The sequence below is a fragment of the Hyperoodon ampullatus genome, assembly GCF_949752795.1.
Source record: "Hyperoodon ampullatus genome assembly, chromosome: 3".
In the NCBI taxonomy this organism is placed as follows: Eukaryota; Metazoa; Chordata; class Mammalia; order Artiodactyla; family Ziphiidae; genus Hyperoodon; species Hyperoodon ampullatus.
In genome coordinates, this window is record NC_136916.1 from 153,127,139 (window position 1) to 153,154,148 (window position 27,010).

At 41.0% G+C, this 27,010-nt stretch overlaps 1 protein-coding gene across 5 annotated transcripts in view; it reads left to right on the forward strand.

Annotated features, from left to right (window-relative positions):
• The window catches only part of TTLL5 (tubulin tyrosine ligase like 5), a gene marked incomplete at both ends in the record, with an annotated part of 288,021 nt that overhangs the window by 50,445 nt on the left and 210,566 nt on the right, over positions 1 to 27,010 (forward strand). For 3 of the 5 annotated variants that reach the window (XM_079699035.1, XM_079699039.1, XM_079699036.1), the window contains 7 exons: positions 4,446 to 4,547; positions 6,358 to 6,449; positions 7,221 to 7,328; positions 18,912 to 18,993; positions 20,584 to 20,645; positions 22,019 to 22,113; positions 24,871 to 24,912. In XM_079699035.1, coding sequence (XP_079555161.1) covers positions 4,446 to 4,547; positions 6,358 to 6,449; positions 7,221 to 7,328; positions 18,912 to 18,993; positions 20,584 to 20,645; positions 22,019 to 22,113; positions 24,871 to 24,912 — 583 coding nt within the window. The remainder of the gene's footprint in view (positions 1 to 4,445; positions 4,548 to 6,357; positions 6,450 to 7,220; positions 7,329 to 18,911; positions 18,994 to 20,583; positions 20,646 to 22,018; positions 22,114 to 24,870; positions 24,913 to 27,010) is intronic. The other 2 variants (XM_079699037.1, XM_079699038.1) reach the window with 1 other exon arrangement.

Genomic DNA, 27,010 nt, shown 5'->3' on the forward strand with positions numbered 1-27,010 from the left:
ATTACAAGTCATAAACTTAAATGCTTACAAGGACATTCCCTGAAAAGGTTGGCCCAGTGGAGACTGGAGAACCAGAGGTCACATGTCCCACCTAAAGCGTATTTACTCTTCATTGGCAGCAAGTCGTTGATATGTGGTAGTACTGTGGTCTGAATGCTACCTCCCAAGTTCATATGTGGAACTCCTAACCCCCAAGGTGATGGTATTAGGAGATGGGGACTTTGGGAGGTGATTAGGTCATGAGGGTGGAGCCCTCATGAATATGATTAGTGCCCTTTAATATAAGAGGCCCTGGAAGGATTCTTCACCCCTTCCACCCTGTGAGGACACAGCAGGAAGGTGCTGTCTGCCTGCCTGCATCTTGACCTTGGACTTCCAGCCAACAGAAATAAATTTCTATTATTTGTAAGCTACGCAGTTTATGCAGTTTATAGTATTTTGTTATGGCAGCCTGAATGGACCAAGACAGGTGGTATTGCCAGATCTTCTGGTTTTTTAAGGGAGGCTGAAAAATCTAGATTTTTATTGAGAAACTTTTGTTTTTAGACTTTTAATTTTGAAACCATTTCAAAGTTATGGGAAAGCTGTAAAAATAGTATGAAGAACTGCCTTTTAACTTTCCTCTAGAGACCCACAGTCAAATTTGGCCAACTGTCCTGATAATGTTCTTTATAGCAGAAAGCTCCAAATCCAGGATCACATGTTATATTTAGTTGTCAAGTCTCTTTAGTCTCCTTTGATCTGGAACATTTACTCTGTCTTTTCTTGACTTTCATGACTTCAGCATTTTTTAAGATTTAGGCTGGTCATTTTGTAGAATGGCCCTCAATTTGTGTTTGTCTGATATTTTTTCATAATTAGACTGAGGTTATGTACTTTTGGCCAGAATGTCACAGAATGTTCTTATTGCATTAAATCCAGTGGTACATGATTACTATTTAGTGGTATTTGAGCACTGAAGACAATGTCTGACAGATCTCTCCACTGTAAATTTACTTTGTTTTCCCCTCTGTAATTAATAAATATCTTATGAAGAGATACTTTGAGACCATGTAAAATCTCATTCTTCATCTCATTTTCACCCAGCAATTTTAATATTCATTGATGTTTCTTGCCTGAATGAATTATTACTATGATGGTTGTGGAATAATGATTTTCTAATCCCATCATTCCTTTTACTTTTATTATTTGGCATTTTACTCCCAAGAAGAGTTTTCTCTCCATCCTGTTCATTTATTTGTTTGTTTATATATACCAATGTGGACTTAAGGATTCCTGTGTTATTTAATGGGTTGTAATCCTTTACTATTATGATTTATTTTGATGCTCAAATTGTTCCAGATTTGGCCAATGGGAGCCCGTTTAAGCTGACTTTTGTGTCCTTCTGACATGTCCCTTCATTCTTTGAGCACAAGATATTTCAGGCTCATCTTCTTTCTCTGTCCCAGCCTGGAATCAGCTATTTTCTCCAAGGAGCAGTGGTTGCTTGTAATGGAGGATAGTATTTAGATATACAGATCCAGGTGCTAGATATGCTCATTGTTCTGGGGTGTCTCTGCTATCAGGTCCTTGCAATGGACATACCTAGGAAATATGTGTATAGATACACGTACATGTACACATACATACACATTTACATTTATATTTATTTCTGTATCTCTATATTGAAAATCAGGAGTTCATACAAATACCTCCAATTCTAGCTCAAAACTACAGCATTCATTCTAGCTTTTTCCCTTTCCATATTTTTTATCTTTTTTCCAACAGTGAGAAATCTGACTTCTATTATCTTCAACATATTTATTTACTCAGTTGCCTCGTGTGTAGCTAGTCTCCCAACCTCCCTGTCACTACCCCATTCAGATGTCCTCCTTGTGTGGACTTTGACCCTTGTGGGGCACCACCCTGTGTAGATAACCTCCTTGTACTGCCTCTGGGCTGCCTTCCCGTCCTGTCCACCATTTTCCTCACATGGACCCTGGCTGCCACTGGGCTTCAGGAAGGAAGGTCTGCATTTTAAATGCTGGCCAAGTTATTCAAGTTTAAAAATACAAAACAACCTTTGTAGGTTAATCAGAACTTGATTAGTAGGCCAGATCTAAGACTAATGGGACCTCTGATGTAGAAAATAAGATGAAAATGTTGGAAAATGGTGGTCAGAGATGAATGTGGTTTGTTTAATCCAGATTTTAGTGAGAACCATAAACTCCTCCTGGGTTGGGAGGAAAGATGAGCATATACACCTGCCTTTCCTCTACATGGTCTTCTACATTCCTTGTTCAGCTGACTGAAATAAAGAGTGTAACACTTTTGCCCTTTTGGGTAACTTTTCCACTGAGCTTAGTTTTTTGTTTCTGTTTTCTCTAATTCTTACTTCTTCTTATACTTAGAAGAACTGTAACATTAATGATCTTGTCCTTCCTGAGTTTCAGAATATAAATGTCCCAGCTAAAAGGAAGACTAGGAAGGAGAAAACTTATTTTTTTAGAGATGCAGTCCTATTGAAAAAAGGAGGATAGGAATGACAGATGTGTTGGGTACCAGTTTACAGTTAACTGCCAGGCCTTTGCCAGTCTTTTCATGTTGACCAAGTTAGATCAGGTACTTGTATTTAGAAGAGGAGAAAAACCTCTTTCTCTGAAGCAGAACCTTTTCCCTCCCTCTAAATCATTATTTTGGGGGAGAGATGGCAGGTGGTATGTCACTGTGAGGTAATGTCTGGTTGAGGCAGGCAGCCTCTGAGGCCTGCATGGGCCCCCTTCGCATTTCACAAGAATTCAGAGAATGACTATTTCCCGCTTGATTGGAGGATCTCTGACGAAGGAAGACTGGGATGTATAGGTAAGGTTTACTCACCACGGAGTGACATGGGTGAAGTTAAGTGATAACTGCTGGAAGTTTCTGGAAAATCTGAGGTCCTTCTCATGCATAGACGTAATGCTCCTCAGACTCTTGCCCCTTAGCTGTACATGCCTGGTCAACATTTTCTCTTTGTCCACATCCTTCTTCCTGGCCTCATGTTTGTTTATTTTAGTTTTGCGGGGTTTTTTTTGGTTTATTTTTCCTTTTTCCACTCTTCTTCCTTTGGCTCTTGTAGATTTCTAGTACAGGGACTTAGGGAGCAGAGATGGTGAGTGAGTGAGAAGAAACAGAGGAGAAGAAAAATATTAAATGCTGCCCTTCAGTGTGGTAAAAATTCACGTTGACTTCATAGTCTGAGTAAGCACATGTAAATTATTTGTAAATCATGTGAACATAAACCTGTGGCCTTCCAGGATTTTTTTTCACACACTTGGTTGTGCCTCTGGGGAAAACCACTTTAGTGAAGGGTGATACGGTTAGAGTGGTATGTAAACAGGGGGTGATATTTACCATAACCGTTCGAGGCGAGTGTACTTTTGTTGATGCTGAGCATCACTGGAAAGTTTTCTCTTTCCTTGGCTACTTCCTTCAGAGGCACATATATTTTATACTTTGGTCTTCTTTTGACAATAGTCCAGGATATCAAATTGCTGCTCTGTTTTCAGTGGGCTCTGTGTTTAATCCCTCTTTTTGCCGCCATTCCAAATTCAGGAATTAATCCACTCTAGGCTCATATTTATGCTGTTCTGCAGACTTAGGCTTTGTATGCTGTTAATGCTGCCATTATTGTTTTCTTAATTTTATAGATCAGTTCTGTTTTTTCCTATGGATGTGAGTTCTAAGTCTCTATATTATTATGCTGTCCTTTTTTTTCTTTTTGCATAATATTTTCCATAGAATGCTTTAGTACCAGGTGCTGTGTAGGCACTCAGGTGTTTCTTGACAGGCTAATGTCCCATCATCCACAGCATCCTATACACAGTTTCCTTGACTGTGAATAACTTTGTTTTCATTTTTCATCTTTCCTATCCGTCTAAGGTTCTGTATCAAAAAAGCAGCATCTCGTGGTTAAGAACATGGGTTTTGGAGTCAGTGTGATCTGGGGCAAGTTACTTAATCTTCCAGATCGTATTTTTTTTTTTTTTTTTGTAGTATGCAGGCCTCTCACTGTTGTGGCCTCTCCCGTTGCGGAGCACAGGCTCCAGACGTGCAGGCTCAGCGGCCATGGCTCACAGGCCCAGCCGCTCCGCGGCATGTGGGATCTTCCCGGACCAGGGCACGAACCCATGTCCCCTGAATCAGCAGGTGGACTCTCAACCACTGCACCACCAGGGAAGCCCCCAGATCATATTTTAATGTTCATATCTGTTTTAAAAATTAGACATAATGGTACCTCCTTCAGAAAATTGCTTTAGTGATTGAATTAAATGTGATATTGTACATGAAACACTTAGCGTGAGGGTTGGCACTTAAGAAGCACTCAGTATTTGAGGAGGATGCCACCTCCCTGTATTAATATCTCATTGATCCTGTATTTTATCGAAGCCCTGTTCCTGACACTTAACCTGTGTCTTTTCTATCAGGTTTGCCACCGTACGATATGACCAAGGAGCCAAGAATATTCGGAACCAGTTCATGCACCTGACCAATTACAGTGTGAATAAGAAGAGTGGAGACTATGTCAGGTACTGGCTGCGCCTGAGCCAGGAGCCAGGGAAGTCGGTCTCCGAGGCAGGCGTTGGAGAAGTGCAGAGTTAACTTGTTGCACTGGAGGAAAACTTTACGCTCATATCCATGTAACTTAGAGCTATTGGAGTCATTTCATGTAGTTTTGAGGCTTACCTGCTACGGCTTCTCTATTGCTTGCCCACCTACAATGTCCCCTTTCTCCACCAAAATATGCCTTCCTTCCCAAGTTTCGTCTGCCTCATTGTCAAGTTCCCTCACTTGACTTAGAGGTAGGAATTTTATAGGCATATGGAACTTTTTCGAAGTCAAGAAATTAGGTCATTTCAGCACTTGGCAAAATGTATCAAAAGCTTCAAAAATGGTTGTGCTCTTTGACCCAGCAATTCTATTTCTAGGAGCTTAACCTTAAGAAATAAAGGATTTATACACAAGATTAGAAACAAGAATGTTCATCACTGTACATTGTCAGGTGGAAAAAGCAAGTTACCACACAGTACATGCAATTTAGTTTCTTTTTTGAATATGTAAGGTAACTAAAGCTGTTTTTTCCCCCCGAGGGGCTGTGGGAGAGCGAAGAAAACTAGAAGGATATATCTTAAAATGTTAACAGTCCTTAACTATAATGGATGGGATTTTGGGTGGGGGATGTCTGTCTTCTTCTCTGTACTTTTATGTTATTTCCTAAGTTTTTCTAAAAGAAACACTTTTATGATCGGGGGAAAAAACGTTAGGAATAAATTAAATAAAGAAGAAATGAGGCCATCTCAGAAAAAGATTCAGTGGAACGGAGTACCAGCCCAGCTGTGTGGAAATATTCTTTCTGCTGTGTTTTCTTTCATCCTGATAATTTTGCCAGAAACTGGAAAAATAAAAAAGAAACCCAAACAGTTACTTTCTACTCAGACTAAAAATAGGTGCCTAGAAGGTCCAAGGAAAAAAAGAAAGGAATCTGGAAGTGATGGCATAGTTGCCGAAGCTGTATAGATTTCATTGAGTGTCCTGTGACCGGTGTTAGGAATTGGTTGAAGATGCAATATCCTGCACTTCGGAAGATGAGCAAAGATGCAACTGGTGGGTTGTGGGGTGGTGATAGGGAATAAGGGGGTAGCTGTAAAATACAGGTTTTGGATTGCAAGACCCTTCCAACAATCTGGGAATGTGCCCTATTTGCCACTTTGTTGCTGTAGCGGTGGTGTACTTCATTACTTCTATTGTTGCTCTAGTGCATTCTCCCTTGGGTGATACCTCAAAAGGTATCCAAAAAAGCCGTGTCTATCACTAGACAGAAGGGAGCTTGCTTCAGATACCAGCACAGTTCTGTCCAGGGTTAACTCATTAAAATGCTGTGCTAGATTAGCTTACTAGCCCATCTAGACTCAGTTCTGGTCTGAAAATGGCATTAGAGGCCGGTTTGTGGGCTCATGTGACATTTACCTCAAAGGCAAGGTTAGTATCCCCAAGCATTTCAATCTGTTAATATTTTGTAACCATTCTTAAATTTGTTTACATTCTTTCACAAATTTCTTCTACTGGTTCATGATGCATAATTGTTTGGTTAAGGAGGAATTTGCCTTCCTTTCCCCTACCCCCCTCATTAAGGCAAGTTATATGCATTTTCATTTCAATGGAAGAAACTGGTACAAAGGCGATATGACAAAAAGGACCAAGAAAAAGTGGGTGAGTGGAAGTCAGCAAAGGGAATATTTTTCTAAAGACCGATAAGGAAAGAAGGCTCTTTGTAAAAAATCTTGTTTCTAGAGCCAGGCCTAGTTTCATATGTGACATTGATCCATGAATTTGTTTTAGTTGTGATGATCCGGAAGTGGAGGATTATGGGAACAAATGGAGCATGAGTGCTATGCTTAGGTATCTGAAACACGAAGGCAAAGATACAACTGGTGAGTACCAGGGCTTTTTCCTTTTTGACTTCTCTTCTTCGTATAACTGTACTATTATCTCTAACCAGGAGTCATTCTCTCGAATTCTAATAGTGTTGCTGAGATGTCTGATGGGATCATTGTTCTTGGTGTTAATTTTTCCTGCCCTTTACAAGATGGAGAACAACAAGCTTACTTACCATGGCTCCCCAAATCCCTTCTCTTGTTTCTAGTTTGGAAGACAACTTTTTCCTTTAGTTTTTAGGGAATTTATCCTTCTTGAATGTTGAACTGCTCACTAAAATACGGTCAGCTTTTTACATAACAAATTGTCTATCTCCATATTGGCCCTGAGTTCACATTTTCCTAAGGCAATCTCTTTCATTCCTGTTGATGAATGGGAGAATGGACAGTGTCAAGTTTGAGTACACAGGCTTGGAATCAAAATGGACACTGTCGCTGAGCCTTGAGCAGAATGGGAAGCAGTGTGCCAAAAGGCCTATCTCAGTCCACAAAGGGAAGGGTGAGAGGAGGAGAGTGAGAAGCGGGGAAGGCTCCTTTTCCAGTCTGTGTCTGTCTCTTGTCATAGGAGACCACTTGAGTACATCTCCCAGCACCTCCATTCTTGCCTATGTCCCTCTGTTCACAGACATGCCTTCTCCTGGAGCACCCATTTGCAAGACTGCCACACGGAGACTTCTTTGAATGGGCACATGTGCTGTTATAAATTATATTGTGTTCTGGAATCCAGTCCTAATTCATGCAATATAGTGTTTTTTTTTTCTTCTGTAGCGTTGATGGCCCATGTAGAAGACCTGATCATTAAGACTGTAATCTCTGCTGAACTAGCTATTGCCACAGCCTGTAAAACTTTTGTTCCTCATCGCAGCAGTTGTTTTGGTAAGGAGACTCAAGAAGCTTAACATATTTTGTGAAAAGGGGCTTGGGAAGTTGGGATGGGATACTGGGGTAGAGAGGCTTAGTGATTCTACAAGGGTAAAAGGTATGTGGTGGACTTTTCTTTCTTTCTAAACTCACGTAGCATATGAAGAGGCCGGTGGTGAACTTAGTTGGAGGTCCCCTGAGGACTAACTAGCTTTCGGTGTGGGAAGCAGGGATTGTAACTAAAGTGTGGGTCTCTTTGTCAGAGCGCAATCAGAAAAAGTCTGCAACGGACTGTACAGGAATCCAGCTCTAACAAATATATTCCAGAGCTCTTTGGCAGCCAGACTGGGAACTGTTCCAAGAAGCTCTGGCTGGTACCAGTATGTGCTTTCTCCCATTTTCCAATGGCTCCTCCTTTTTGTTTTAGTCTTCTTTCTGGTGGGTTCCCCACCCCCACCCCTTCTTTCTTCCCTTCCTCTTCCTCCTCCCCTTCTCTTCTCTCCCACCCCTAATTCCCTATTTGCACAGAGAAAGAGTAAGAAGCAGATCACAACTACTGGACCAGGAAGCCTGTTGCTTACTGACCCGCTAGTTGTGACTGTAGCACCGAGGGTGCCTGCCCCCGTTTGTTCTCTGTGTGGATGTGAGTCCTTAGTGATTGCTGGTATGCATGTCTCTGCAGTCACACAGGCTTTCAGCAGGTGGCAGGCTGTGTTAGTAAAACACGGTAGGGTCATTGATGGGGGGATAATTAAAGGAATACAGTAGGAGACGGCGTAACAGAGAAGTAAAGAACATGGGCTGTAGAGCCTGACAGACTTAGTTTGAGACCCATTTGTACCCCTTATTAGTTTTCTGATTTTCAACAAGTTACTCTAATCCTGTTTCCTCAACTATAAAATGGCAGTAATGATGGTACCTACCTTCTAAGAGTACCTTGAAGGGCAAATGAGATGACGTACGCAAAGCACTATTTGTACTCCATAAAAAAATTTTTTTAAATTATTTTTATAATTAGACATTATAATTCTTGATCTCTTTAATAGATTATCATAACAGCCTGTACTTGAGGGACACTAAACAAAGGGAAATGTTGAGACTCTGAATAGAAGATGGTAGATGAACCAGGACCTAAAATTATACAGGCAAAAAAGAGGTTATGATATGTGTATATCTTCTTAAAATGCAAATATGTTCATGTCTTCTAAAACCCTTAAATGGCTCCCTAGGCTTAACTTGTAAATAGAACCTTGATAGGACTTGAGAGCTTCTAAGGATCTGACCCCAGCTGACATTTCTAGAATTCCATTTCCCCTCCTACACCTTAGAATCCAGTGGTGCCACTGAGGACTCCATGCCTTTGTGCCTCTCTGTAGGTCCTGCAGTCCAGCTAGACTCTGCCCCTGTCTGCCCTACACACTCCTGTTAATGTTCTGAGACTCAGCTTGACGTCTCCTCCAGGAATGCTTGCCTAACAAAGTGCCCTGTTGCGTCTCCTGTCTCCTGCTGTTCTGTACTCGTTCCATTATGTTCTCTTCCTACCGGTAGTCACTGAGCTTATCATCTTGAATTCTTAGTAGTCACTGTGTCTCCCCTTCCACTCTCACCCTGTTTCTGCCGAACCAAACCTTTTATCATCTCCGTGGACCTCCCAGCTCTTTTCCTAACCCTTTGCCTTTGCACCTGCTTTATCCCGTGCCTGAAATATCTTTCTCATGTTACTTTACCTAAAAGATAACTGACATCTTTTCAAGATAAAGTCAAGTATCACTTCTTCGGTGACGTTTTCCCTAAGTCTTCCCATCAGAGTTAGCCACCTTGACCCCAGCACTCTGTTCAGTCTCCAGCGACCCCTGCATGTGCTTTAGTTCCTGTTTACGTGTCTGTCTCCCCCGCTGGACTGGAGGCTCCTTGAAGACAGCAACAGCGTCTCCCTTGTTTTTGGGCCTTCTGTGCATAGCAGCATTTTTTGCTATTGGAGGATGTCCGGGAAATGTTTGTTGAATGAATGATTGGTCTTGCTTTAATTGCCTTTTGGTGGCCTGACAGTAGGCTTCCCAATGGATCTGGTGTGGTAAGGGCCGGGGGCTCTTAGAATTATTGCAGACTTTTTGAGGAGGGGGTGTGGGAAATATGACTCCAACTGCAAAAACCTTATTAGATTAAAAATAAAATTAAACATTTCTTTTCTACATCTACTTGGCTCTTCTGTGAGAGTAAATTTCTAGTAGCTCTTAATGTAAAAATCTCTGTTCTGGAAATCATCACAAGCTCTTCTGAATGTTTCCTTTTCTATTTTATTTCATTACCAGATTGCCTTTTGGAAGCTTAAGAATTTCTTGACCTTAATGGCATTAGAAGTTCTGATGTGAGAGAAGCAGTGACTTTCTCTGACTCAGTGAAATGCCCCCTATGACTGTTTCATCAGCCATGGGTCTCCAGCCCCCTCCCTGCTTGTGTTCAGTTTTAATAAACTGAGTGCATCCGGAGTTTTTTAAACTGTTGACTATCTTCTTGGCTTTTGTGGTTCTAATTCCACTTCCTGTCAGCCCTGGGATTTTGTGTGCTTCATTAACTTCCCCCCATCAGAAATGATTTTGTATAGTGTGTCTATTTGTGTGAATCTCTTTGCCTCCCACTGGTTCCCACCCTCCCCTGGGGTTTAAGTTACAAGGAATAATCTGGGTTTTTTCTTTTGTTTTTCATTTGTTTTAGAGTAAACAGGAATTGAGAGCTTCCTAGAAGAATTTGGCTTGAACAGAGCATTGGTGTTTGAGAGGAAGCTAATAGTCTGGTGATGGGGTTCACTATATTCTTTTGGTTGTTGTTTCTGCCTTTCCACATTATATGGATCTTTGCCAGAAGCATTCCATTAGTATCTAAGTGTTTCTGGCCTATGATTTCTTTCCCACCCTCCCACCTGTAGTGTCCAGCTATGTTTCCAGGTAGGGTCAATATTCCCATTCCTTTGTTTATTTATGTAGTTAACTTTTCTCAGTTCCTGCTGTGTTCAAGGTGTAGATTATGAGTTTGTTCCTCTCAAACCAAATTTTACATGGGATGATATATACAAATACCTGCATTGTATTAATAGCATTTAAATATAGGCTTAGGAGCCCTCACAAACTACCAGAAACTTAGCCATTTGATGCTTTTTAATAGATTTGTACATCTGGAAAGGACCTCAGAGAATAATTAATCCATATAAAGAAATTGAGGCCCTGAGAAATTAAGACCCTTGCCTCAGGTTCTAGAGTTAGTGAGTGGGAGAACTCAGATGAAAGAGACTCAGCTTGGAGAAAGGGGGTCAGAAGATGGGTTTTGGCAATCAAGTCATCTTGGTCATAAGACTCTTGATCAGTAGAATTTTTGATGCCTCTCCCAATAAAACAGACTTTTGACAGTCTAATTTTTACTGCCTTCAGAATTCTGAAAATGTGGTACCATGTGAAATATATGCTTAAACAGCAACCCTATAAATAGGGTTGCTTAGGAAATTGGCGCTGTGAGATTACTGGCTATGAGAGCAGCTTTTTTTTTTTTTTTTTTTTTGAACAGTTGGAGAAAAACAGCCAGCCAAAAACAGGATGTTAGCTATCCTTTAAAGATGCTGCTGCTGACAGTGGTTTCATCTATGTGTGTGAGGATGGCTGAAATGACAGGCTATGACCATGGTCTTCTCTAGCCTGAGAGCATATGAACCAGCTGTCCTGCCACTTGTAGACTTGATTAGACTGGCCTTGTTTAGGTAAGACCAGTGACATCTTTGTTCAGGACAAACCGTGCTCAGTATATCACGTTGGATGGATGCTGGTTTGGCCTTTTATTGGTATTGTTTAAGACCATTTCACAGGGTAAGCTGACATCCTTAAAGTGGGGGTGTCTGTAAATATTTGTTGGAGGACTGGAAGTAGGCAGCATACATTTTATAATGGAAACTACTTGACCAACAAGGAAAATAATGAAAGTCATCAAACAGTTCACTTCTTTTTTTTTTTTTTTTTTTTTCTGTTGTGGTCTCTCCCGTTGCGGAGCACAGGCCCCGGACATGCAGGCTCAGCAGCCATGGCTCATGGGCCCAGCCACTCCGCGGCATGTGGGATCTTCCCGGACCGGGGCATGAACCCGTGTCCCCTGCATCAGCAGGCGGACTCTCAACCACTGCGCCACCAGGAAAGCCCAAGTTCACTTTTTGAAAATACTATTTTCTGGCTTATCTCACGCTCCTGTTTAGATGGGAAGTTTACTGTAGAAGGGACTTAGAAGAAAGTACCTACTGTTTGTCAGGCACACTTCATTGGTTATTTCCTTTAGTCCTCTTAAGAGTTTTGTTGGTGTTTATTACTCATGTTTTATAGACAAGGAAAAAAGATTCAGAGAGGTTAAATCATTTGTCCCAGGTCATGCTGTTAATAAATGGCAAAGCCAAGTGTGAGAGCCAGGTCTCTCTGGCTCATTTTCCACCCACATGAAGACAAGTTCTGATGTGTCCAGCCATTTTTGGCGTGCTCCATATCCTGGATTTTCCTTCTGCTCTCCGGTAACTAGATCTCAGGAAAAATGATGTCATCCTTTTTAGCAAATCAGGACTAAAAAAGGGTATTCTTTCTGCTCTAATCAGCAGTACCTAGTTCTAGATATTCCTTTCAAATCTACCTTTGCATATGGTCGCCAGATACCATATTGATTTATTGGACTAGTTAACAAATTGGCTCTGGGCTTTTTCTTTTATTTAGTTCGTTTTCCTGTGGGATTTTGATCTGTTTTTTTTCCAAATTTTCCTTCTGAACCCCAGATAAAGACTTCCTCCTTAGGTTTTCAACTCCAATCCACAGCCAAGGTGAAAAGAATTTCCTTTATACAATAGCATTTGACTGACAGCAAGAACTGGCTAATGTCAGCTCTTTCCAATTTCAGGGATTACAGCTTCAGCTGGGACTTTATTTTTGGGGAGGGTTAGTGGGTTGATTCCAAAACTAGTGGTGTGACATGTTTAGTAGTCTCTTAGGACTTGGATGCATTGTTATTTCCCTATCAAATCTTTTTTTCCTCCCTTTCTAGACCATCTTTTATTAAGTTTTTCCTTAACATGTCTTAATATGTAAAAATCGTAATGAGAATTTCTCTTATTTTCTTTATGATTGGTGGCTTTATTATGAGTATTAAGTCTTGCAGTTAGGGTCATTTTGGGGAAGTAGCTGCAAATTATTTTGTCTTTCTCAAAAATTGTAGTGTTTTACATTAAAAATTTTTTTAATTAAAAATTTTTTTTTCTTCTCTTTTTTTTTCTATCAGTATTTTCTTGATTGCTTCCTATGTGCTTTGTATAATGCAGACTGTTTGCTATAGAGCAGTGCATGAGACATGGCCCCTGCCCTCAGGTAGTGGGGAGAACCAGACATGAAATGACACAGGACAGTACAAGTAGCAGAGTGACTCAGGTACTCTTGGAATACACCAGGAGTTACCAGCTATGCCTAGAGGAGCCAGGGAAGGCCATTCCTAGCAGAGGGAATATGACATGCAAACTACAGTGTCATGACAGGATGTGGCATGTTCTGAAATGGAAAGTTCAGCGTGACTAGATGTAGCCTGAGTTGGATGAAGTGATGAGTGATAAGGTTATGGAAGTAGTTTGGGGACCGATTGTAAAGGACTGGCACGTTTAAATTTATCCTGCAGACAATAGACAGCCACCAGAGTTGTTTGAGCAGTAGAACAACAGGATTATTATTTTTCCTTTAACTTTTATCATGACTTGACCCAAAGCTTGGTGTGACAGAATTATAACACAGGAAATACTGTACAACATTATTAGAAGTGACTAATTTAAAATCCTCCAGGAACCAACCTGACATCAGTGTCTGTTGCTGGGCCAATTCACTGCCTGTCTCTCTATCTGACTGTTAGGTGTGTGTCTTAGAAAGGTAATTCTTATGGCCACGTGGAGAATGGACTACAGTGGGGAGAGACTAGTGCTAGGGAAATGATTTGGTGGTAGGAGGTACCCAGTGATAATATACACTTAGTCATGTGACCCAGCGCTCCCACTCATAGGTATTTGCCCAAGAAAAATGAAACCATATGTTCACACAAATACCTTTACACGAATGTTCATAGCAGTTTTATTCATAATCGCCTAACATTGGAAGCAGCCCAAATGTCTATCAGCTGTTGAACAGATAAGCAAATTGTGGTCCATAAAATGAAATACTACTGAGCAGTAAAAGGAATGAATTACACTACTGATATGTGTGACGACATAGATAAATCTCAAATGCACAATGCTAAGTGAAAGAAGCCACTCTCAGAAGGCTACATACCGTGTGATTCCATTGATTTGACTTTCTGGAAGGGGCAAAAATCAGATCAGTGATTGCTGGTGGATGGGGAGTGAGGATTGACTGCAGAGTGACAAAGGGAATATTTGTGATAGAATTGTTCTGCATATTGACTGTGATGGCAGTTAAATAACTATACATTTGTCAAAACTCATCAAACTTTATAATTTAGAAGGGTAAACTTTATGTAAATTATACCTCAGTAAAACTATCTTAAAAGATAATGATAGATGGATGAACCTGAAAAACATGCTAAATGAGAGAAGCCAGACTCAAAAGAGTGTATGCCTCCATTTATATGAAACTCTAGAATAGGCAAAAATGATCTATGGGATAAGAAATAAGAATAATAGTTGTCTGGGGGTGTGGCGACAGGGAGCAGTGTATTGGCCAGGAAGGGGCACGAGGGATCTTCCTGGGGTGATGGAAATGTTCTGTGTGTGTTGATATGAGTGTGGGTTACATGGATGTATCAAGACTTATCAAATAGTACACTTAAGGTCTGTCCATTTCATTAAATATATAAATTTTACCTCAAAAGGGAATATAGAAGAAGGGCTGGATTAAAGAGAAACAAAGAGAGAAAGAGATCTGGTAACATGATGGATTTGGGAGATGGTAAAAAGAGTGTTTCTAGCTTTGGAGACTAGCGCTTGGGATTTTCGAAGATGAAGAATAATGGGAAGCCAAACAGGTTTTGGGAGAAGATAACGAGCTGTGTTTTGTTGAGTGTTAAGTACCTGTGGGATATCCTAGTGAAGATGTCTGCAAGGCATTTGGAATTATGGATTTGGTGTCCAGGAGACACTTGACTAAAGATACAGATTTGAATGTCATCATCATAATGTTAATTGCAGCCATGAGAATACATGAGATCACCCGAGAAGAGAAGTAGCACTGAGAAGGAAAGAGACCTGAGGATGCTACCCTGAGCAAGCCTACCAGTGACTAGCTGGGCAGAAGAGAAGGAATGAAAGAAGGAGAGAAAGGAGGAGGACAATCAGAAGAGAGCAGTGTCCTGGAACCAAGGGAGAGGAAAGTTCCAATAAGTGAGGGTTGTCTACAGTTTCAGATACTTGGGCTTAAAGCAGCAAGGTGGTCTTTGGGGATCACAGTGAGAATAGTCAATTATTAAAGAGTGGCAGCAGAAGCAAATTTTTATGGGCCAGGGAGTCAGTAGGCGTTAAGTTAAGGAAGTTAGATTGCTTTTTCAAGATGCTGCTTGAGGGCTTCCCTTCCCTGGTGGTGCAGTGGTTAAGAATCCGCCTACCAGTGCAGGGGACATAGGTTCGAGCCCTGGTCCAGGAGGATCCCACATGCCGCGGAGCAACTAAGTCCGTGCGCCACAGCATCTGAGCCTGCTCTCTAGAACCCGCGAGCCACAGCTACTGAAGTCTGTGCACCTAGAGCCCATGCTCCACAACGGGAGAGGCCACCACAATGAGAAGCCCGCGCACCACAGCGAAGAGTAGCCCCTGCTCAACGCAACTAGAGAAAGCCCGCACGCAGCGACGAAGACCCAACGCAGCCAAAAATAAAATAAATTAAAAAAAAAAAAGACGCTGCTTGAAAGAAATAGGGGGGTAAGGGTGCTAATGTAAAATACGAGGTGGAGTCAGGCTTCTTACCATTCACTAGTCACATTTTCAAGCGATTTGGCTGGGGGCTGAAGGAAATATATCTCACCAAGGAAAATTTTCGTGAGGAAACATTGTTGACTAAGGTGGTAGCAGCAGTCCTTTAAAAATACTTGCTTTTCTGTCACGATGAAGACAATGCAGAGGAACAAAGAAAGTAGCTCTCAGAACTGGAAAAGCCTAGCTTGCCTACACCTTTTAATGACAGGAACCCTGGTGTATCTCATCCTGGATACTGAATTTTTGAAATTGTAGACACTGCTGCTAAAACACACAACATTAAAAGGTGAGGAAATTTAATATTCTCAGTACAATCTATTGATACTTTTTACCGTTTAAAATCTTTAATGTCCTCAGAAAAGACCAATCATAAGTTAAAAGGGCCATTATAAGGACTCTAGTAGCCTGCCAAGGACCCAAATGCTTTTGATTAAGCTCAGTTGATTGCTGTAAGAGATAAACCTGATACAAATGCTCTCTTTTTCACCCCAATCCTCTCCCCCAGTTCCTGCCTCTCAGGTGAGCTGGGCTTTGCGCTGTGTTGCAGTGCTATCACATACCCCACCCTCAAGTGATGGTAGATCCAAGCCTGGTGCATGTACAGACGTTAGTTAGATTTAAAGCTGATTTTGAGATCGTTTAGCCCTGGTGGGATTTATTCACCTGAGTGAAAATTAAGTTGCACCGTAAAGGGTGTTTTCTCTCTTTGGGTTGTTTTTTTGTTTTTGTTTTTTCCTTTCCCCTTACTTTCCACATTATAGGTTCTCAGCCTTTCAGCTTAGATTCTTGGAATCTGCCTCTTAACTGGGGAGACAGTAAAGTAAATGTGTCGGTTGCTTATTGTGAGGTGTTTAAATAATGGGTCTTATTGATTGTTTTTCTGATTTCAATTTGTGTTCATTTGTGGCTGATTCTGTAAATCTGATCAATATGTGCACCAGTCATTATTCTCACCCCATTCCTTATGCTATTATTATTATTATTAATATTACCACTTTATGAAATAATTGAATTCTGTGCTTCAGCTTTTAAAAACTGAAGAGAATGTTATTTTTCTTGAATCAGACTCATTATACTTTCTCTGCTTGTGTAATTTTAACATGGATTTGTAGTTTTTGTAATTAGGTTTTTCCTTTTAAATGCGTTTACTAGTGCTGTATCATAGAAAGGGGGGAGTATACCATGGGATGACTGAAGATCAGGTAAAGAGAATGTACCAGCTATAAAAGCTATGAATGTGCTACCAAAAATAAGATAGGTAAAGGAGCTTTCTTTTCTTTACACCTTTAAAGTATAGATAGTATATGATTTTTGTGTGGTTACATGAAGGTGAATCCTATCTCAGACTCTCTTATAGTTTGTGATTATTTTTGCAAATTAAATGGAATCCTAAATAAGCACTATGGAAACCAACTCCTTCATGCAAACTTTACCTGAGAGAGAATTTGAATATGAATGTCTACCTGAATCTATATTGCCTAAATAGGAATTCTGGATATAGGTTAGCTGAGCATCTGGAGATTGACAAATGGTGATTAATAAAGAGAATAGGGGAAGCCAGAGGGAGCTAATAAAGTATCAGAGAGAGAGATGATTCCCCCATGCTCCACAGTGAATAAAAGGTGGTGTGGTGAGGAGGATCCAGGTCTCTAGATTCCCATTACACCAGACTTCATGTTCTAGAAGAGAATCTTTGGCACCATCTTTTTAGAAGCCTACATTTGTTCTATGTTTCTGAGAGGATTGAGAAATGGGAAAATCCTTCTCGAAGTAAAGAAATGTGTTTCAAAGTGAATTTCTGGAAAATACCTGGTTGTGTTCCATGGCTGTGAGCTGTGTGGCTTGTGACCTCTGGTCGAACTGTAAGGAAGCTAGTCTTTTCTCTTGGGAAGAAGGTGTGTGCAAACAGTTTATCTGAGGGACACAGAGTGGGATGTTTGGGAACAAGTGGGGCTTCTGAAAGTCTGATGTCTTTGATGTATGTATACTAAGGAGGGCTGTGGAGAGGGCCTCATTTTTTTTCTTCTTCTTTAATATTTATTTATTTGGCTGTTTCGGGATCTTTGTTGCAGCCTGCAGGATCTTTCGCTGCGGTACGTGGGCTTCTCTGTAGCTGTTGCACGCGGGCTCCAGAGCACGCAGGCTCAGCAGTTGCAACACGCGGGCTTAGTTGCCGCACGCGGGCTTAGTTGCCCTGCAGCCTGTGGGATCTTAGTTCCCCAGCCAGGGATCAAACCTGTGTCCTCTGCTTTGGAAGGCAGATTCTTAACCACTGGACCTTCAGGGAAGTCCCCAAGAGGGCCTCATTAATAATAACAATGAGGGACTTCACTGGTAGCTCAGTGGTTAAGAATCCGCCTGCCAATGCAGGGGACATGGGTTTGATCCCTGGTCCGGGAAAATCCCACATGCCATGGAGCACCTAAGCCTGTGTGCCACAACTTCCGAGCCTACGCTTTAGAGCCTGCTAGCTACAACTGCTGAGCCTGTGTGCCACAACTACTGAAGCCCACACTCTCTAGAGCCCACACGCTGCAGCTAATGAGCCCATGTGCTGCACCTACTGAAGCCCACGTGCTCTAGGGCCCACGTACTGCAACTACAGAGCCCACCTACTGCAATTACTGAAGCCCACGTGCCTAGAGCCCATGCTGCGCAACAAGAGAAGCCACCGCAGTGAGAAGCCCATGCACCGCAAGGAAGAGTAGACCCTGCTCACTGCAACTAGAGAAAGCCTGTGCGCAGCAACAAAGACCCAATGCAGCCAAAATATATATAATAATAATAATAATAATGAGAGTAAAGTTTGCCAGCTGAGGTTCCAAAGTTAGCCTCTCATCCCTGCATTCTGGGAGAAGAGCCTGCTAATGGTTCTGGCTTTGGTCTTTGTAACATTTGGGGACTTAGGGGACAAGAATCAGTAAAGAATCCAGAAGCCATGGAAATTTGATCTCTGGCTTCCTCCATTATGGCTCGTCACAGTCTTGCTTGGCTGCCACTGGCTCCCTCCTTTCTCTTCTGTCTTTCTGTGTTGGGCCAGTGTATTTTATTTTCTATCTTCAAAGAGGAATTGAAACCATAGAGGGTAAAGAATAAATATGTTTTATGCTTGGATGTCTTCTTGACCTAGGTTGCAAAAGTAAGGTCTTGGTTTAAGAAAGTGTAATGGGAAGATCCTAGAGAGGTGCCTTCTGTAGATGTTCCTGTTTTCAGAGTGTGATGGGGGAAGTAGTGGGGGAGAACAATCTAGAACAAGCCCAAAGCAGCATTGATATTGGATGCACTTGTTGCATTCCTTTTCCTAACAATTTTTTTTTTTTACCCTTCTAGGCAGCAGCAGAATCATGCTGGTTAACTTCTAGAGTCAGGTCACTTTCTGTGTAGAGCTCAGGAATGTCAATAGAATGGATGACAGAAACTGGAGTTTTATAGCATTATTTTCTTATTATCTCTAGAACTTGATTTCTCTTGGACTTGAAAGTTCTCTACTTCTATTGCCTCTTGATACTTAGCAAATCTCTAGGGCTTTGATGGGAGTTGATTGGATTGAACCTTCCAGATCTTTGTTTGGTTGTGACATGGAAAATGATCTTGTGTATTGTGTTATGTTGTACTTCTAGAACTCTATGGCTTTGACGTGCTCATAGATTCTACTCTGAAGCCATGGTTGTTGGAAGTGAATCTCTCTCCCTCTTTGGCCTGGTAAGTAGTCTATTCCATCAACTAGAAAAAGACAAACCTTCAATAAGCAGCTCTAAAACACTTTTTTTTTTTTGGTCATTTCTCTTGGCGCTAGATTTTTTTCCCCATGGTTATTAGATTGAGATGACTAGAATTTCTGAATTTGGGGGATTTGTGGTATATTGTCAGAGTCCATATTGCAACCATGGACCCCTATCTTACTAGTCAATTTGCAGTCTCTGTTTACTGTCTTATTGGGCTTCTAAGGGATGCTTCTTTCATTTTTATCCCCAGTGTGCTCCCTCTCGCACTCTCTTTTTTTAAGCTTTGTAGGTGTTCTGCTAAGGGTAAAGAAATACAAGAGATATTGCATTTCCTTCGCCACCAAAAGTTTATACATACTCTAATCCACATATACCATAAAGTTATAGAGCTGGGCCTAGGGTAGTGTAGATAATATCTGGTCCTTTTATCCTGTCCACATCCTGGTGTTATCCATCCAAGGTTAAAGCCTAAAGACTTCAAACAATCTTTTAAAAAAATTATTTTAACCTATCTGTTGTTTAGAAGAAGGAAAGAAACTTATTTTTCAATACCAGAGAAGATTCTGCTTCTACCTGTGGCTACAGCCAGAGTTTCTGTTAGCTTTATGCTTCTCTAAACAGCTAGAAAACCCAAGAGATTTATGACAGAGACCACCCAGCTGCTGCATTTTTAACAATCAGAAATTTTGGGAAAATGCCAAGTAATCAAATAAAGACAGACTGACTACTTTGTAGGGTGGGAGTTTGGCTTACCCCCAGTAGTAAGGTGTAGAGCTGGATAATACAGATGCTTCAGATGTTGTGCTACACTTTGGTTAAGTCAATGTTTTGCAGATTTCCCGGCAATGTACATTATACAATGTTAGAGAGCCCCAGGATAAGGCATTGGGTCCAGCAGCCAGAGGAATCTGGTTTCTGGAGGAACACCTCAACTCCAAAGCCAGCATGGCATCACTGCCATAGGGATGCCCCCCGCTTTTGGACCATGTTGTTTCTGTTTCCATGTGGGTTCCTGCTGTATCATCTGGTGATATTTTGGTATAACTTGTTTTTTGCCTTCATTTGTAAGCCTGCAAGCTTAAGAAGATCGATTTAGAATGGAAAATGAAGCCTTAAAAAAAGTACAGAGATAGCCCAAGTTTCTTCTCTTGCATGTGAATGTGATTTGACTATCACAGCAGTAAAAAAAAAAAAAAATTGAATGATGGGCACACTCATAAAAGAGCATATTAAAAATCTGAACCTCTCAAATCCACAGTGATAGTGAAGCAGTGTTATGACCTGTGCAAAGTTTGAATTGCACAATACCTTCTGGAATAAAAAGATTGCATGTCAGGGGATAAGCGCCTTAGAGCTGGGCCTGCCTTGCAGAGGATGAGTTTGATGCCAGGCTTTTATTTCTAGAATTTTTGCCCAGATGTTTTTTTTTCCCCCATGGATTTGATGTGCTTTATGTGTATCTCCTCATTGACATTTGGTAGCTTTGCTGTATTAAGGCCTGTTAGGGGCAGCTATTCTGTTAACCTATAAAATTATTGATTGCTCTTTTCTTTCTTTGTTCTGTTAGTGATGCACCTCTGGACCTAAAGATTAAAGCCAGTATGATTTCAGATATGTTCACTGTTGTAGGTGAGTAGTAGTGTTTTCTGAAAACTCATATAAAACTTAAGCAGTGCATCCATTTTGTCAGGTTCTGTAGGTGTTGCCAACTGGCAGTTTCTCAGCCATGCTAAATGTTTTGTACTAAAAAATTACATTTTCAGGGAAGTGTTTATATTCCCCCTGGCTCCATCCTGCCCTGAGGCTGAACCACAACTAGGGCTGAGACCTAATTCCTGGGGCACAGGAATTAGGAGCTGAGGAAGAGAATTAAGCAAAGATCTGGAGATAATATATTTTTCTCTGAGCTGAGATAGTGAAACCCACTGAAGAGGCTTTGTTACGAAGGAGACTGGCTGTGTTTCTGCTAGGCAGTCTCTACTAGTGTCAGCACTCTTCTGTAGTGGTTATAACTGAAGCAGCCAAGGAAGAAATCCCTTTCTGAGTAGATAAGCCAAAAATTTGAGATGGAGATGGGCAGCTAGGTGGGTATGTTTTGGGTTTGGGGTTGTTGTTGTTTTAAGTACTCTAAAAAGACATGATAAAATACACTTGAAATGAACTAACACTTGGTGTACCAGCAAATGCCGTAAAACTTTGCTACCGTGTTCTCCTTAGATGAGAATTTGCTTCCTTTTAGGAAATAAGTGAAATGGGCCAAAGCCTAATTTCTTAAGCAATGGGTAATCTACAAAGCCCATTTTGGAAGTTGCCAATAGACCACCTTTAGCAGTTCCAGAAGTGGATCCTATAACAGGTCAAGACCCCTCACTTGCTTCTGGATTCTCCTGGTAAAAACAACATTATTTTCCAGTCACCATCCAGGAAGCCACTTTGAAATAACTTGTCTTTATTAACAACTCTGTGTTTTTAAATGGTGGTTTGCGCTTTCACTCTGAAGTTCATCAAAAGTCTACATCTCGGGCTTCCCTGGTGGCGCAGTGGTTGAGAGTCTGCCTGCCAATGCAGGGGACATGGGTTTGTGCCCCAGTCCGGGAAGATCCCACATGCCGCGGAGCAGCTGGGCCCGTGAGCCATGGCCGCTGAGCCTGCGCATCCGGAGCCTGTGCTCCGCAACGGGAGAGGCCACAGCAGTGAGAGGCCCGCGTACCGCAAAAAAAAAAAAAAAAAAAGTCTACATCTCTTTTTCCATCAGTATCACATTTCAGCTCCCCAGCTCTCCAAGGAAGGCAAACATATCTTACTTCTTTGCTCCAGTTGTGGTGGTTCGAAGTTTAAGTGGAGTATGTGTATGGGAGAGTCCTGCCTAAACCTCCTGAGGATGGATCTCTGTAATATTTATGACAGTGAAACTGAGTTTGTCCATCTAAAGGAAAGGTGCAGGTAAATCTGCTAATTTCTTAGAAAATGGCAGGTTTTAATATTTCCCATTCCCCATTCAGGGTTTGTATGTCAAGATCCTGCCCAGCGGGCATCAACCCGGCCAATTTATCCCACCTTTGAGTCTTCCAGGCGAAACCCTTTCCAGAAACCTCAGGTAAGCAAATTCAGCAACAGGAAGCCCCAAGGAAGCTTATTGCAAAGTGGTAGCTGTTGTCAATGAGTGAGCAGAAGCGCTATGATTATAAGGTCACTTAGAGCCGGAGAATTGGGGGACCATTCTAGACAGGAGGCAGTTATATTCAGCCACAGCTAATAGCTTATGCTTTTAATGCTTTCAAACCAACTTACTCTCTGCTTTTTTCTTTCTTTTCTTTTGGCTTCTTTTTTCATTGTCTTTTCCTTTTTTCTTTTTCTCTCTTTTTAAAAATCACTTTCTGTTTTCTCAAATTGATATGCTCATAAACGAGGCACAGAGAGGGAATCTACAAATTCCTCATCATTACTTTGCTGTATTTTTTTTTTAATTTATTTATTTTTCGCTGCTTGGGTCTTTGTTGCTGCGTGCGGGCTTTCTCTAGTTGCAGTGAGTGGGGGCTACTCTTCGTGGTGGTGTGCAGGCTTCTCATTGTGGTGACTTCTCTTGTTGCATAGTACGGGCTCTAGGCACGTAGGCTTCAGTAGTTGTGGCTCGCGGGCTTCAGTAGTTATGGCTTGTGGGCTCTATAGTGCAGGCTCAGTAGCTGTGGCTCACGGGCTTAGTTGCTCTGCGGCATGTGGGATCTTCCTGGACCAGGGCTCAAACCCGTGTCCCCTGCCTTGGCAGGTGGATTCTTAACCACTGCGCCACCAGGGAAGCCCTGCTGTATCCTTTTTGATCTTCAGACTAGCTTCGCAGAGAAGATGCTCAATTGAAATAATATCTTCTCTACATGTGAGTCTCTTCACAGGGACCCTCAATGATCATGAGGTGTTGGTTGAAGTTAAATGAGATAAATGCCTGCAGAAAGCTGTGCATGTGTGTCTGAAACATCATCTGACCCAGTGTGGCTCCAGTCTGTGTACTCTGCATTTTTGTTCCAGTTAAACCAATCAGCTCATCATTCTGCCTACCTATTCCATCATCTGATCAGTCTCCGCCCATCTAGACCTGACTAGTTTCCACTTGTGTTTCTTTGCCTCTGACGTTTCTTCTTATCCAAAAGGTCCACTTTCCTCCTGTCTTCCCATCTGGATTGATTACCTCACCTGCTCAGAAGTTTGGAGGTCGTTTCTTATTAAATCCATTCCACTCTGTCATGACCTTTTCTTTTCATTGCAGCATGATTTACTGGTTCTTTATTGCATTGTTTTGCATTCATTGACTTGTTGCCTTTAAATTGTCCAGTACTCCTCTGCTAGATTGTAAGCTCTTTGAGGGCAGAAACAGCTGCTGCTTCTCCCTGTCCCTCCTCTTTCCCTTACTTCACCCCTCCTATGTTCCCCCTACCTCCACTTTAGCCCTCTGCCTCTCCCTTTTTTCCTCCCAATTCTCTTCCTTTTGCTTGCTGGTCTCATGTAGATTACTGCTACTTCTGTTTGCTAAGCTTACGTACCATTATTTATTCACATAACTTTTCATTAGAACAGGGTTTGCAAACTCAAATGCCTCTAGGGGCTTCAGAGAGACAATGTAAAAGGGTAACTAGGGTCTGGTATGATACAGCTAAGACTGCTGTGACTGCAGTAAACTGGGCAGTGCATGCTTCCTATCAGAAGGGCAGCTCTTTTACTTAAGTGCTCTGGCTGATCGTTGCCATGCGTGAGTGTGGGCCAAGTGTTGTTAGATCTTCCTACTGTCAAGAGAAATCAGAAATCTTATTTTAAAATACTGGCAATGAGTTCAGTTTAAAAAATAATACTTTGCAGATGAAACATAGCATGTCCTTGAGCTGGATTCAGTTTATTGGTTGCCTGTGACCTCTTGCCTTAGAATTATTCCCTATTAGCATTAGTGCTGTGGTGTGGAACAGGGTGAACTATATTTTAAGGGATATTATCTTAGATTAGAAGTGAAACCAGCCAACAGGGTTGTACTTGATCAGTACATCACAGATCAAAGGGTTTTCTTTAATTTTTTTTAAATTGCTTTACAATGGTGTGTTAGTTTCTGCTTTATAACAGTGAATCAGCTATATATATACATGTAGCCCCATATCTTCTCCCTCTTGCGTCTCTCTCCCACCTTCCCTATCCCACCCCTCTAAGTGGTCACAAAGCACCAAGCTGGTAGAGGGTTAACCTAGGCGTACTAGGAAAACTGAATTTAGGCAATCGCATTCCTTTGCAAATTGTTTTCTGCAGTATCTATGGCAAGAGCCACAGGACTGTGTATAAAGGATTACAAATGTTGCTGTGCATCTTTAACAGTTTCTGCAAGTCCCACTCGAGGAGTAGCTGTATGTCAATCTTGGATGAATTGATCCCTTTTCTTAGCTTGCCTGTCAGCTTTTACTGGTGACACTTTGCACGTAGTGGAGACTCTATTCACTGTTTGTTCTGCTTACTGGTAGGTAATGGCATGACTTCATCCATGAGCAGTCCACAGGACACTTACTTAAAGGCTAAAGAAGTTATAGGTTACATGTACTGTGTGAGACCCTTTTATCAGGTAGAATAGTTAACTTCAGGATCTTCAGTACGTGACAGTAGGATTGAGTTCTCAGTGGTGAGAAGGTGAAACTGGAATGGTTATACCGCAGGAGAATGCAGTGTGAACAATAATAAATGCTCTAATCTTTTGAGAGCAAAATATAGGGCTTTGGCTTTTGCTGTCTGCTTGAAAATTATTTTTGTCACCATAGATGTAGGAGTTGGAAAATATAGGCATGTTAGGAAAAGATAAGGCTTTATTCCATTTTTCTGTCTTTTATAGCGTCCAGTATCTGCACAGTTCCAGTCATCAAGCACCAAACAGGTAAGTTCTGGATTGTTTGGAGATTTCATTCAAATTTTTATCTCCATTCCGCAAATGAAAAGCCATTTAGTTTCACTGTTTCACAGTACATACTTCATGCACCTGCTTTTTTGAACAGTTTAATAATGTAAAATAGAATAAGTGAAAGTGAATGCACAGAGATCTTTTTGGATGTAGTATATAAGTGTAGAGGTTGCAGGAATTTATGAATCCTCTTTTTCTGATGGTAATTATGCTGTGATAGAGGCAGTTGAATTTAAATGATGAACAGAGTTGAGAGGCATATCTGTTGTTCTGACCAAAATATTCCAGAAAAGAAATATCATAGTGCACAAGTAGCCTTTCATTTGTTCAGACATCTTATGAAACATACCCTTGTCAGTAGCTTAATATTGGAAATGTTTTCACGTTGGGTATTGGGCTGTATTTAAGTTTTTTAACAGATGACTTTTCTTATATGTAGTGATTTGCAGTTTTATGAATCTTAGAAACTCTGCCATATTTGGTGTCTCAGATGCTACGTTTAAAATAAAAACAAAATATGTTATCTCAGTCTCTTAATGATCAGCATTTGTCCTCTTTCTGTTCTTGTTAGCAGTATGTGAGATAAACTGTCGCTTTCTTCTATGCAGATTTTTTTAACAGCTTTTGAAGTGATAGGATTTGATGCTTTGATATGAGTGATGTAGATGTTCTCATTTATAAGTGTGTCACTTGCAATTATTAGTTCTTTAGTAAAAAGCTCCAATATATTTATTTTGGCATTTGTAGATACAGTTTCTGGTAAGCTTGGAAGCTTGAATTACAACTTTCTTAGCTACTGTTTTTGATAAAGTGATTTACATGGTTTATATGAATCAAAGAAATGAAAAAAAGACTCGCTGGCTGTGTTGTCTAGTATTTGGTAACTGATTAGTATGGTTTTGTAACACAAGTTTTGTTGTTTAGTTGGTAGAATTCAAAAATCTGTAATAGTGTTTTGTATTTAGCAGGTACCTAAGTGTGCAAGCTGCTCTCCGTGGCCAACAAAAACCAAGGCTGTTGACTTCAAAGAGCTTACACTCTAAATATCTCTTGACCTAACCTATTTAAGGAGAACATTAAAGTACTGTTTCATAGCCTTCTGAATTTGACTCCAAAGAAGTGTCTTTGACACGGAAATCTAATCTTAATGTCCCATTACTCATTTTAATTCTATTCCACCTAGCTCCATTGCTTGAATTGCCATAAGTTGCAAATAACCTGTGGACGAGCAAGGCCTCTCTTTAGTGGTTATTTATTTCAGCACTGCTCATGTGACACAAGGGCTTTCTGGCTTTATTCAGCCAACCTTAAACGTATTAAATTCTTTGACTCTTACTGTCCTTTGCAATGTTCTACCTTGTCCCTGTCTTTCTGTTAATGAAGCACTCTCAAATCCACAGTAGTTTCATCAGAACTAAGTGAGAAAAGAGAAGAAACTTTCTGCTCTGGCCATTTAGACTGTATAAACTTTTCTTTTTCTGGTGGTGTCAGATTGTGAAGTCACAGTTTTTTGCTTGTTTTCTGATGATTCCTTTTTAATCCATTATCTCTTTCTACATTTCTCCCTTCCCTTGAATACCTATGGTTCAACATTTTTCACACACCAGAAATTACATTTCAGTGTTCAAGCAGGTGATACGGTTTTGTGGAAAGAATGAGGACGTTGAAGTCAGGTAGACCTGGGTTCAAATTTGAACTCTGCCAGTAACTGTTAGACCTCGGGCGTGTTCCCTTACGTCTCAGGCTCACTTCCCACATCTGTCAAATGAGGATAGTAATACGTACATGGAGTTATGCTGAGAAAGGAATGATCAAACGTAGGTAAAATATTTGGGATACTTTTGGACACATAGTTTACCCTCAGAAGATTTAGTCTCCTTCATACTTTTGAGTACTGTTTTGATTTCCCTTTTTGCATTGTCAGTATCTGGTGTTATTTTGATATTCATTTATCTATAGTCATGTCTTTTCACATTTACTGTCATCAACAAATGCAAATCAACCCAATTAAATAAATAATTAATTAATTATTCATCCTCCCAGACATCAATACAGATTCTAAATAATGCTTACT